The following is a 13,569-nucleotide window of genomic DNA, read 5'->3' as shown; positions in this document are numbered from 1 at the left end:
GAGGTTTGGGGCCAGGTCCCGCTTCTGGTAAAATCTCTCGTAGTTGAAAAAGTGTTCAACATCAGATAGTATTCATGTTTTGGTTCGAGTAAGTAAGTTAGGTTTTGGTTTTAAAGCTGTTAATTTGTTAATACAGTTTAGGTTAGTTATTAATTCAAGGGGAAGAGAATAATAGAATAATTCTTACATCATGTGATTTAAGTTTTTCCACTCAGCCAAAGGTAAAATTGTCTCAGTATTAATGTACATTTAAGGATATCAAGCCTAAAAATGTCAATACCACCTTTTAAAAACTCATGGCAGCATGGCGTGAATACAATAATATATTAAGAATACTGAAAAAAATGCATTTACAGCATTTACAGTTTATGGTTATATAAATGATACTGGTGTGGTCATTGAGTGAATACTTTTCTTTGACTATAACGTTAGTCTGTTTGACGGTGAAGATTTTAGTTTTAGGTTACAGGTTAGAAGTAAACGTAGGTTAATGTAAGGGGTAAGGCATTTAAGCATGATTGTTAAGAGCAGTGTATTGGTATGTGTCATGCCAGTGAGTGTTCTCACAGCCACAGCAGCACCCACATAAGTGTGCAAGTACGTGTGTGTGTGTGTGTGTGTGTGTGTGTGTGTGTGTGTGTGTGTGTGTGTGTGTGTGTGTGTGTGTGTGTGTGTGTGTGTGTGTGTGTGTGTGTGTGTGTGTGTGTGTGTGTGTGTGTGTGTGTGTGTGTGTGCTGAGCCTACCGGGGATGAGGCAGCAGAGCATCAGGACATGCCAGGTGAAGATCCGAACATCCATCCTCAGCAGCTGAGAGTCACAGAGATGAGAAAGTGACCAGAATTCCTCCTGAACCAATGGCAAATACTGGAGACGGAGAGAGAGAGAGAGAGTAAGAGAGAGGGAGGGGAAGGGGAGGAATCAGTGGAGGATTTACTCTGAGGGGGAGATGAGGATGCTCCACCGCCACAAAATCATCCAAAGGAGAAGATACAGCAGCTGGAAACACTGTGGAGAGCGAGGCATGTGTGTGTACTTGTATGGAACATGAACCTATTTACGTTGTCACATTGTGTGGATTGGATTACTGATTGGTACATATTGCAAGTCCACATACACATTGAGTTTAGGGTGAAAAATGGCGCTTTCTTTGGTGACTTGGTTAGAGACTGCTTGCTCTTCCACTGTAAAAGCTGCTGTGCACAACTCTTGTCACAGTTGATATAATCCTTGAAATGAAAGTTGGGTCACTTCAAAGGAGATGACAGTCAAATTTCAATTAGGTTTTGTTTTTGATTTCTGTAGGCGTAGTCTCTGAACATTTTCATTGCAACTCGTAGAGTTAGGTTAAATTTACAGGAAATGAATATAAGTTGGTGTTATGTCCTCTGATATGTGCAGGGGTGTGTGATCTGGCATAAAACGGGAGAACTGATGATTTATTCATAATGCTACAGAGGTTTTCAGCCTCAATACTAAAAGCAATATTGGTCTGACAGCATTTAAACCAACCAATATTTAGATTTCTCCCATTTTTAGTAATTGTCTTTAACAAATAAAATCATTTAGAAAGTAGCTCTGTATATTTAAATTTATTAATGAAATGGGAAATTGCATCAAAAGACACACAATGAACTTTACTGAAATCCAAACAAAAAATACAATTACTTACCTAATTATTGATATTTTATTAATTGAGAAAAACCTAAGTATATTTCAAACACTTATTTGGTCAATGTTGCAAAAAAAAGTTGTTGATGGATAAAACATGACTTCAAACAAAGCCAAAAAAAGAACTCCCTAACCATTGCTAAGTGGATGCTACTGCAAGCAATTTGATAAAGGTTTGTACCTTAACCCTGGCAGTGTCCGATTGGAAAATAATTTTGCTTTTGCAGTAGTGATTTTTAAAGAAGCTGATATGTAATGTTGTACTGATTGAGTAGTCAAATCGAAAAATGTGTGTATGCTATTCTAAGGGTATTTGCCATAAGCACTTATTTTTGGAACTGGTCTAATTACAGGCATTTTTGTCAAACTTTGTGTATTTGAAATGTTTGTATGTCCTTTATTTTTCATAGTTTTCATGGTGTCGGCTGACTGAGGAGAAAAATACGTTAAAAGACATTTTTATGATGCGTATCCTTCATTATCATGATCATGATCATGTATGCAAATGTATTTTGGTTTTCATGGCTGTACATGGTTATGCGCCCTCACCGCTCAAGTCTTTTTTAATCCATTGCACCTCTGGAAATACTACTAGGACAACAAGGGCTTCTTCTAGGTGGCAGTGTTGTATCCCTCTATGTAAAACTGTCTTTGGACAATCAGCTTTTTCCTACGGAGCAATAATGGAATGGAATAAGCTCCCCACTGAACTAAAGACTATAACAGATTTAAAAGGACTTTTCTGTTGAGCCAAAAAAAAAAAAAAAAAACGGATCCGGAGAAACCAAACCTGTCAGCACTGATAGTCCTTGAAATGACTTTTTTTTTTTTTTAAATGTGAGAATGTGAGATCCTTTTTTAAAAAAATGTGATGCATAATTTTATACCTTTGTTTCTCTCTTGCCTGCCCCAGGAACTGCAGATGGAAACTAGCAAGTATGCTATAATCTGGTACAGAGCATCATTACATTGTGTTTAATGTTCTTCTGTACATGGTCCTTGTCAAATAAACTAATTAAATTTTAAAAATAATTATATCAGAACAGAGTAGTTACAAACAACATTTATTAAACTAACAACACAATAACAACTACTAACGATGCCACAAGAACAATGCACATTAACACAAGACTACAACACAAAACACACAAGACAGTGAATGTAAGTGATGGAAAGGGAAGGACGAGAACACATTATTCACAGTATTGGGTCAATATTCTGGTATATTACAGCGTTCTGAGAGGAAGGGATTAAGAGACCACACCTGAAAGCTGCCCCTAATTTGATGGTAGGCTAATTTGGAAACTTGTGACAATTTGCTTTTGGGAGTGAAAGAGAATTTAGAAGGTTACATCATGCTTCAATGGCTCGAAGTTACTTGCGTGACCGTTGTGATGCTTGAGCAGAGCTTCTGCTGATGGAAGGTCTGGTCAGCCTGTTGATGCTGGTTGGAACAGCAGTGGACAGAATGGAGCCTCTGTCTTGAAGAATTTAGGAAGGACTTAGGTCAGGCTCTTGGGAAAGATGACGTAGGAAAAGACTGAGGATTTTCTCAAGGATGACTGTAGGAAGGAGGACTCAAAGTGATGCTTCCAGGTATGGTCTTTTAAAGAGGACTTGTGCATGTCATTAACTCAGGAGGGGGTCTGATACATCCTCCGTCAGGGAGGGCTGATGTCCAGATGTCCTTCACAGAGTAAAACTTTAAAGATATTTCCTGTGGTTTCTATAATTTCAAAATTGACAGAAGAAATTATTAAACTTTTAGTTTGTCACATGACTTACACATAAAACAACTGATTTAAGGAGAGCTCATGGTATAATGGTGATCACGATGAGGTTATTGAAACCAGTGTCCATCAGTTCTTTTAGATGAGTATTTATAAAGAATAGTTAAATCCAGGATGATAAAATAATTGTCTTTCTTTGTCCTAAAGTGAGTTCAGTGGTCTTTGTCGTATTGTCAGGGAAGAGAAATGCTTTTGATGCTGTTATCAGATTTTCACCCCCACGTCCTGCAGAATCACAAGTCAGTCAGAGTGTTTCTGGTGGCCATTTGGTCCTTTGTGGGAATGATAGAGACAGGGGGTTGGAGCCAGTCACTTGGTTCAACCGGGCCTAGTCCACATTGTTGTTGGTGTCTTCCTCTGGAGGTTTGTGTTGTGGAATCCTCTGAAGGTCTGCCTTCTGGTGGCCTCCTCCTGAAAACACAAACTTCACACCATCCTGACAGACCTGGAAGGTGTCTTCCTTTAAGGTTGTGCATCTGGTGTGGTGTCTTAATGTCTCTGCTCCGTTGATCACAGTGGACCCTGTCTCCAGTCTGTGATTGTAAACGGACGAAACTTGCTCTTTCTTTGTGTTAAAGTTGACTATGGCTGGTTGATTCTATACTGTATCTGTTAGTATCAGTTTGCTCTTGTTTTCCAAGCATTTGTGTCACACCTGAAATTTTCTGTCTGAACTCAGCTTTATATACTTATTTGCCTATTGAAGATCTATACAGTGCTGTGAAGAAGTATTTACTGACATGTTATATATTTTTTTTGCATATTTCCCACACCTCATCAGTCCACAGGATGTTATCCCAAAAGTCTTAGAACTCATTCAGATATTTTTTTTTGCAAGTGCCACACAAACGTTTATATTCTTTTCGGTCAGGAGTGGTTTGCACCTTGCAACTCTCCCATGATGCTATTTTCTCCCAGTAACTACCTTATTGTGGAATCATGAAGACGGACTTTAACTGAGGCCAGTGAGGTCTGCAGTTTTTTGATGTTTGTCTGGGTTCTTTTGTGATCTCCTGGATGAGTTGTTCGTATGCTCTTGGAGAAATGTTGGTAGGGCAGTCACTCCTGGGAAGGTTCACCACTGTTCCATATTTTCTCCATTTGTGGATAATGTGTATCTCTGTGGTTCCCTGGAGTCTCAGAACCTTAACAATGGCTTTGCAACCCTCCAGACCGATAAAAGTCAATTACATTGTTTTGCATCTGTTTTTGAATCTCTTTAGAACGTGGCATCATGTGTCGTCTTTTGAGACCCCTTAGCTACTTCACAAGGCCAGACAGGTTCTATTTAGTGATGTTTGGATACAACAAGCCTGACAGTAATCATTTGTGTGTGGCTGGTGAAACTGAACCCAACTGCTGAATGAATTTGATAATTTGGTAGAGTAGCTAAGGGGCAATTACTTTTTTATATAGGCAATGTGGGGCTGGACCTTCAATAAACGAAATCAACATTTAAAAACAACATTTTCTGTTTTCTTAGGTTATCTTTGTCAAATAATAAAATCAGTCTGATGATCTGAAACATTTACACACGTGGACAAAATTGTTGGTACCCCTTGGTTAATGAAAGAAAAACCCATAATAGTCACAGAAATAATTTGAATCTGACAAAAGTAATAATAAAGAAGACATCTATGAAAATTAACCAATGAAAATCAGACATTGCTTTTGAACCGTGGTTTAACAAAATTATTTAAAAAAATAAACTCATTAAACAGGCCTGGACAAAAATGAAGGTACCCTTAACTTAATATTTTGTTGCACAACCTTTTGAGGCAATCACTGCAATCAAACAATTTCTGTAACTGTCAATGAGACTTCTGCACCTCTCAGCAGGTATTCTGGTCCACTCCTCATGAGCAGACTGCTCCAGTTGTCTCAGGTTTGAATGGTGCCTTCTCCAGATGATATGTTTTAGCTCCTTCCACAGATGTTCAATAGGATTTAGATCAGGGCTCAAGGCCACTTCAGAATAGTCCAATGTTTTCCTTTTAGCCATTCTTGGCTGTTTTTAGTTGTGTGTTTTGGCTCATTATTCTGTTGCAAGACCCATGACCTGTGACTGAGACCAAGCTTTCTGACACTGGGCAGCACATTTCTCTCTAGAACACCTTGATAGTCATGAGATTTCTGAATAATATGTGCAACTGTAGTCACAGGAACATCAAGCTGCTTGGAGATGGTCTTATAGCCTTTACCTTTAACATGTTTGTCTATAATTTCTTTCTAATCTCCTGAGACAACTCTCTCCTTGGCTTCCTCTGGTCCATGTTTAGTGTGGTACACACCATGTCACCAAACAGCACAGTGACTACTTGTAACCCTATAAAAAGGCCGACTGACTGATTACAAGTTTGTAGTCACCTGTGATGCTAATTAGAGGACACACCTTGATTGAACATGTCCCTATAGTCACATTATTTTCAGTCTTTTCTAGGAGGTACCATCATTTTTGCCCAGGCCTGTTTCATGAGTTTATTTTTTAAAATAATTCTGTTGAACCACAGTTCAAAAGCAATGTCTGATTTTCATTGGTTAATTTTCATAGAATTTTTATTTATTATTACATTTGTCAGATTCAAATTATTTCTGTGACCATTGTGGGTTTTTCTTTCATTAACTGAGGGGTACCAACAATTTTGTCCACGTGTGTAAGTGTAACAAACATGCAAAATAGAAGATGTCTGTAGGGGGTAAATTCTTTTTCACAGCACTGTATATCTTGAGTGTACTGTACTAATGATGGTATAGTTATCTATCTACTGTCTCCATAACAATATGTGCAGAAGTTCACCATAAACTTTTTCTAATTCATTAAAACAGACTCTCAGGAACAAACAGCCTTGGGTTAGAAAACACCTCTTTAGCTGATTCAAATGTGAAAACACCCTCAAACTGCATTCACACATTGGCATCCAAAGTGACACATGGGTATCATAGTTTGTTCATGTGAAAATTAAGGATTAACGGAAAACACTGCGCTTGATGCTGTCACATCAGCATGCAAATTTTTGCAAATAATTTTGACCAGCATGAAAGGGCACTTGACTTTTAGTTGTTTAAGCTTTCAAAAAGATGATTTGAATAACTTGAAGAGACAGACAGTGACTATTGCCAGCAATGAGATGCAAAACGCACAACTGACGTTTTGGCAGACAGTGTTGACGGACTGCTCCCAAATGATCAAGCACTGTGTAGAGTAAGAAAGTCTCTATTAATTCTAACTTTCTGTGTGGTTACTCCTCTTGAATGTCCATATAACAGTGATTTGGCTGATACCCAAGGACAGCAGTGCAGGAGTTACTGTTACTTCATTTGGTTAGCAGGTAGCATTTATTAGTCCTCATCAAAACCTTTTGCAATTGCATAATGCTGCCATGCTTATTATATGGCCTTCTGTAGCATCAGTGATTCTTTTTAAAATCCGCATCTAGTGGCTGTTATTGTAACTGCACTCAGCCGCTTTCCAATTTTATACATTGAAAAGGCTGTTCAGTTTAGCAATGCTGCAGCGCTGAATGTAATTAGATATGTTGACAACCTTATCTTCATCCAATGACCAGATCAAGAACATTTTAGAAAAAGGAACTAAGAATCAATCAAGATTCTTTAACATGAGTTAAGGAATCAAACAATCCTTAACTCGTACTTTGTGTTATGAATTCTCTCTGTAGTTCTGAGAAAAGTTTTATTCATATTCAACAAGAATGAATGATAGCAAAGAGAGAAAAGGGTCCTGATGTATTTAGCTACTCTGTGCGGAAAAAACACAGGTATTTTCCTAGAAATATATTATAGAAGCACAAGCTGTTTCATTGCAGATGTATTTTGTGATTTTTTTACATATTCAGGTGAGTTGGTAGACAAAAGCATTAATTCAACGGTTGGACATTTGACCTTCTCATCTTAATTTTTCAAGTCAAAATGCCATGTCCTCATTCACTGACATTACTGACTGAATTTTAAATACACAGGTCAGTTTGAGTTAAATCCCCAGCATCAAAGCTTTTCTCTGCTCTAAAGAGCATGATACAAATGGCTGATAAATTTTCTAATTAGAGCTGAATAATGAAATCATCTTCTTTAACAACTCTCTCCACTCTATTACAGGCATTACTGCTGATAAATAAGTGACACAGAAAGAAAGCTGGTGTCAAACGTTTATATCTGCTGCAAATTCACAATGAAATTGTAATAATATCTAATATTTGACTCAGCTAAAGACAAAGTTTATTTTGTGTCATTTGTGTTTGAGAATTTTAGGATGTGTGAAACCAGCTATGATAAAAATGTATGGTTGTCACTGAAAGCATTATTTTCTGTGGTTGTGCGTTTACCTGATAGCAGTTACTCTGCCATGTACATTGTATCCAGAGACAGACTTTTGCTTCCATGCAACCTCTGCATAGCACACTTGGTACTTGGTACAATCTGCATGTTATTACAAGGCCTGCCTACATCAGTAATGAGAATAAAGTAGGGCCTCTGCAACTCTCAGCCAGTAAGAACTCCAGGAAATTTTCTCTCTGCATGCATGTGTGTATTTGACTGAGTATGTACTACCATCTACAGGAGGGACAGAGAACTGCATTGTTTGTGTATCAAACCCTCCATCCATCCATTATCTATACACTGCTTAATCCGGGGAAGGGATGCAAGGGATGCAAGAGATACAAAGGATGCAAGGCAATAGTGTTAACCACCAAGCCACTGTGCAGCCCCTACATCAAACCCTGATAATGTTTAATGATGCTAGTTGCACCTTGTCCACTGTGATCAGCAATGCATTGATTCATTTGGCCTGTTACTGAATGTTAAACCTATCATTACAATTTGGCATTATTTTATCCATTTCTATTGCGGAGCATGCATTTTGACTTTAAATGGTTAAAACTGTCAACGTTACCTAGGTCTGTAAATTTAAAAATCAAAAACTGAAATCTTACATTTCAAAAGTAGTCAGGTCGTGGACTGTATGTAAAGAATGACACACTCTGTTACATCATGCCACCCATATGTTTCCCACAAAGTAGTTTTGAAGCTCAGTGTGGTGGCTCCAGTCATGTATGATTCTTCCTAACTCTCAGACAATCCAAAAGTTAGCAAAGATATATAGAAAAGTGGAGCATGGGCTGTCTTGTTTCAGCATCCATAGTCTGAATTTAACCTTAACCAGAGACACTTCATTTATTACTTATGAGTAGAAATGATCCCCAACAGGGATACAGAGTCACCGTTTCTTAGCTGCAGGTACATTTGCTACATTTGCTACATAGCAGCCATCCTCAGGTTGAGTCCTAAGCACCATCACAGCTGTCACAATATTTTTACTTTACTTTGGCTAAAGTAAAAGTTTGATTATCATCACACATGGACAGAATTTTCAGTGTTTAGGCAGTCATACATAAAACAGGCATTTATTTATTTAAGAGCTTGAACAATTTGGACAGATAAATTACTGTTAGTTTAGATTGAGACTTTTGTTTATAAGTACATTAAAAAGTATAGTACATCATTTGATGTACTGTCCAATGCTGTGTTTGACACGTGTATTGCGTGTACTGTGGCTCTGAATGAAGGAAGCTGTGAGCTATCTCAGAGTGCTACAATGCCGTTACTTAAGCAGATTAATGAAGCTAGCATTGCTATATATCCCATGTCTGAAAAGGGACTTCACTGATCAGCTGGCAAGCCTGTCATTTAGGTAATTGGAGGTCTTGGTGTCCTGTAGTAGCGTCTTGGTGATGTCATACAGATTCTGCTGGTAGGCCAGCCTATAGCGGCTGTACACATCATCACAGTGAGTCAGCAGTCGCTTCACGTTGGGTATGATGCTGCTGGGCATGCTGTCCAGCCTAGAACAATCCACAAACAGAGATGAGATGAGCTCAAATTTTCATGTGGTTTCAGACAGTTTATCAATTGCAAGTTGTGTCATAATCTTGGATAAAGCAGCACTATTTTTCTTAGCACTGCTGTCCTAAAAGATGTGTATCGACTCACCTTTTGAAAATGTCCTCAAACAGGTTGGAGGTAAGTGAACGGTGGCGTTTGAACTCCTCCAGGTAAAGAAAGTCTCCTTTCAGGATGACCTTCTGGTACAAAATCTCAGCCCAGTCTGGATTGTAGTTGTATGCCTCTGACACCACAAAAACCTAAGAGACAGGAAACACTTAATACGATCTACAGTATCTGTAAGTATGGGAATGAAGCTCTGAAATATGATTGTTGGTAACTAGACAATTATCAAATCTATTTCATGATTAAAGGGAACTTAATTTTGTTCATGAAGAAAAACACAAAATTAAATCCACTTTGATACAACTTTTTGTCAATACAATAGTTAGGTGGCCATACAAATGATAAAACAGTTTTTACACTGCCAACGAACGTGGCAGAGTTTTGTGACGATTAGCGTTGGTTTGTCTATCTGTCTGTTTGCAGCAATACTCAGAAACGGGGTAACAGATTTGGAAGAAATTTTCAGGGAAGGTCAGACATGATACAAGGACCAAGTGATTACATCTTGGCAGTGATGTGGCTTATAGTCTGGATCCACAGATCTGTCAAAATTTCTGTATCATTGCAAGATAGCGGCACAGCGTCACTGTAACTATAAGAACAACTGAACGATACATCAGCTGTCTGCTGATGATCACGATTGCAGTTCTACTACAAATCGGCCACTACAGACTTATCGGGAGTTATCGGTGGGAAATGATACAAGGAACAATTGATTTAATTGTGGGGGTGCTTCTGAGTCCCATCAATTCCCGCCGCCCGCTAAATATTTCGGTCATGCGATTCGGTATCTGTACATAACATACACATGCATAACATACGCCTGTGCTCAGCGCAAGGTTATTTTGTTCGTGGGTACATCTACATTAAATGGCCACATTTTATGTTGCTGTGATTTCTGATCATCAATAACTAATAAATAAATGCTGCATTTCTTAAATAAATGCTGCATATCTGACAATGTCATATCGGGGAATGAACAGCCTTGGCAGAGTACTGCGTTCTCTAAGTGCTTTTTCTAGTTTCTTGCTGTGACCATTACTCCTGTTCATTATGGCCATTAAGGTTGGGCTCCTCCATTATCTTGTTGGAGTATTGAAGAATTTAGCCAAAAGGCACATTTTTCAATAGTGTGTTTTTTGAAACTGCTGTATCACACTGACTTTGCTGGTTGTACACTGGTTACCTCAAAGTGACTAAAACATGCAGTTGTTAATTTTTACACAGTAGGGACACTCATTTCACACACAAGCCTGACCACAGGCTCTGCTTGCAGACAGACTTAAATGGCCTAAATGGCTGGTATACAGAATCAGAGTTTTGGGTAGTAAAGAAACGACAATATTGTAACAGTAAATAAACCTGGTAGCATTGCGGCAGCATCATGACAGCATTCAGCAGCTCTGTGGGTCGCAGGCTGATGATGCACAGATCTGATCCACTGTTCAGGAAGTGGAGCTGAAGAGCAACAAGTTTAGCTGTCCGCACACAACGGCTGGCCTGACGCACACAAGAGTCCTGGAAATGCACACACACAGACACACACACACACATTGTGTAAATCTGTCGTGTTGGGATAAAAATCTGAACACAAGAGCACGTAAAGGAGTTCAGGTACCTTAGAGAAGCTCTCTGCTGCATCCTTCAGCAGGCCCAACACCTTAACCAACGAATTCTTCAGATCAGGAGTGACAACTGTTTAGAGAAAGGTCAGGAGGACAGTACAGCAACAGTGTAAAGGGATTCTGGGACCAAGCAAGATAAAGAAGTACAGATGTTTTGTTGCATTCTTATCTTGCTGTAGCTGTTAGCGGTTTGCTAGCTCACCCCAGGCCTGAGACTCAATCATCTTCAGCTGCGTCCTGGCAGCCATTTCGTGATTTTCTCCTATCTCCCTCCTCATGCTGAAACACAGTGCCACCATGTTGTGTTTCTCACTGTCTGCAGGGAGGCACCGCTTAATGTATTCCAGCAGAGCAGTCTTCAGGCTGGAGCTCTGCAACAGGAAGGCATGACTTGTATTAAGATGGGGCTAATGTGTCAGGGTCAGGGGTTAATGTGAAGTTCACATAGTTTGACGTACAGCTGCATTTAAATGGTGTCAAAACTACATCAATGCAAATGTGTGAATTGTGAATTTTGCCACGGAGAGGAATAAAGTATCTAATCTAATCAATGGTAATTCTAGGACAACATATAGTACAAGAGTACTTCAAAAAGTTTCCCACCTCACCTGGACACAAGGGGGTGTATTTCCCATTTAGTGGCTTAGCTTTATACTATAAAAGTCCTTTATCACCGTCAACAAAATCACTTATGTTTACTGTCATTTCTTTACAAGGAGTGGAAAGTTTTTCTCCATGACAATATGTCTGTCCACACGTCACAGATAAATTGGTCCTATGAATAATGTATTGTCACATATTATTGTCACTGACATGGCCATGCTTGTTTATTAAAATGATATGTAAAACCCTTGTGTGTCTGTTGTGTGTGTGTGTGTGTGTGTGTGTGTGTGTGTGTGTGTGTGTGTGTGTCAAACCTGTCCTCTCTCTGTGTCCACCTTCTTCCTCAGCAGCATCTCAAAACAATGGTTTTGATGCAGCAGATCAAAAATGTATGTCATCTCATTATACCTGCCAATGCCTGTCAGCAGACGAACCTGCACACACACACACACACACACACACACACACACACACACACACACACACACACACACACACACACACACAGTAACAGCACCTTACTGACTTGACTGCCCGTTTTAATAGTAAACAAAAGCCATATTATTGTCAGACTCTAAACAATGATTTTTGTCACTGGGAGGATGTATATTCTAGAAGGGAGAGACAATCTAACATCCAAACATTTGTGTGCCATCACACCCCACTGACAAGACTGAGGTTCTTTTCTATTTGTCAATTATGGAGTCAAGGGTGTGTTTAGCGTAGCTTTGCACAAAGTCAGGTAGCAGGCAGACCTTGAATTGTGTAAGTTGACTAGAAAAAAAACACACTCCTTGAATATGTAAAACATATCTGGCCATTGAAGCTGATGATGACAACATAAAATTGTAGCCAAGACAGCAGACAATGTTCCAAATATGTATCTGTTGACGCAAATAAGCTCCACATTTTAAAACATGGATGCTTCACACTCATGTTCAATGCAGCAGCACAGAAGATCTATACAATGACTACATTTCATGGTGGGGACACAATACTAGTGCCACCAATTCACTCTCCCTCCAAATGTGAAATATGTGTTCTTTTTTTTCCTCAATTAATCCATTGGCTGGACTTGCAATGAATCAGAAAGCAGTAATTTTGTAGTGACATTTGACAGTGCTTATTTTGTCCAACCCACAGTCCAAATATAAAATGAAAATAATTCAAAGGAAAAGCAGCATATCACCATCCTATTTGAGAAACTGGAACCGTTAATTTTCTTTAACCAACTTCATTTTATTTTTAGCTCTACTTGTATATGCAGGTGAGTAGTGACTTATAGAAAAGCACCATATCTTATTAACACTTAATTTGTTTTGCAAGAAAAAAATCTTAATTTGCAAGCTGCAGCTTTCAGATAAATGTAAAGTAGAAAATACACCATTTTGATCGAAATATAGTGGAGTGGAAATACAACGTGGCATAAAAACAATTTAATCAAGTACAGTGCACGTATGTCAAATGTGAATTTCAGTACAGTACTTGAGTAAATGTACTCCGTTAGACTCCACCATTGGCCAAAACCAGAATGTCTCCTTTGAACATTTGCTATTTGTAAGTTCAAATTTACAAAGTCTAGTGGTGACATAAGTCGATATGAAAAGCTATGATGGATCTTCTGTTAAAACTGCTGTTGATGTGGCACTTGACGTACTTCTTTACACTGTGTTTTCTGATTCAATGTTGCCACAGGTGTTACTTAGTATGAGTAAAATTTACAATTTATTCTTGACTAGTGCAACTAAATTTAGAAACAAGCTTGTAGTTACTTTATGCGCAAAGCTAAAGGAGAGATGTAGTCATGTTTTAACAGTTGTGGCAGCCCAGTCCTTTTCAATAGTAAAGATGCTGAAGC

General features: G+C 38.7%; 2 protein-coding genes across 3 annotated transcripts in view; both read right to left on the bottom strand.

The window, feature by feature from the left end:
* Positions 1-910, bottom strand: part of LOC111570937 (neuronal acetylcholine receptor subunit alpha-7) — a 36,870-nt gene extending 35,960 nt beyond the window's left edge. The window contains exon 1 of the mRNA XM_023273953.3: positions 745-910. Within this exon, the coding sequence (XP_023129721.2) occupies positions 745-799 (55 nt within the window). The 5' untranslated portion in view covers positions 800-910. The remainder of the gene's footprint in view (positions 1-744) is intronic.
* A 7,953-nt stretch (positions 911-8,863) lies between these two features.
* Positions 8,864-13,569, bottom strand: part of spg11 (SPG11 vesicle trafficking associated, spatacsin) — a 40,303-nt gene continuing 35,597 nt past the window's right edge. For both annotated transcript variants that reach the window (XM_035949842.2, XM_023273956.3), the window contains exons 35-40: positions 12,026-12,145; positions 11,311-11,479; positions 11,102-11,178; positions 10,846-11,001; positions 9,466-9,617; positions 8,864-9,317 (exon numbers count right to left, since the gene is read on the bottom strand). In XM_035949842.2, the coding sequence (XP_035805735.2) occupies positions 9,143-9,317; positions 9,466-9,617; positions 10,846-11,001; positions 11,102-11,178; positions 11,311-11,479; positions 12,026-12,145 (849 nt within the window). In that variant the 3' untranslated portion in view covers positions 8,864-9,142. The remainder of the gene's footprint in view (positions 9,318-9,465; positions 9,618-10,845; positions 11,002-11,101; positions 11,179-11,310; positions 11,480-12,025; positions 12,146-13,569) is intronic.

Source organism: Amphiprion ocellaris, chromosome 3, assembly GCF_022539595.1.
Source record: "Amphiprion ocellaris isolate individual 3 ecotype Okinawa chromosome 3, ASM2253959v1, whole genome shotgun sequence".
Lineage (NCBI taxonomy): Eukaryota > Metazoa > Chordata > Actinopteri > Pomacentridae > Amphiprion > Amphiprion ocellaris.
Note: the sequence above shows the minus strand (reverse complement) of the source record. Positions and strands in the feature narration are given on the sequence as shown.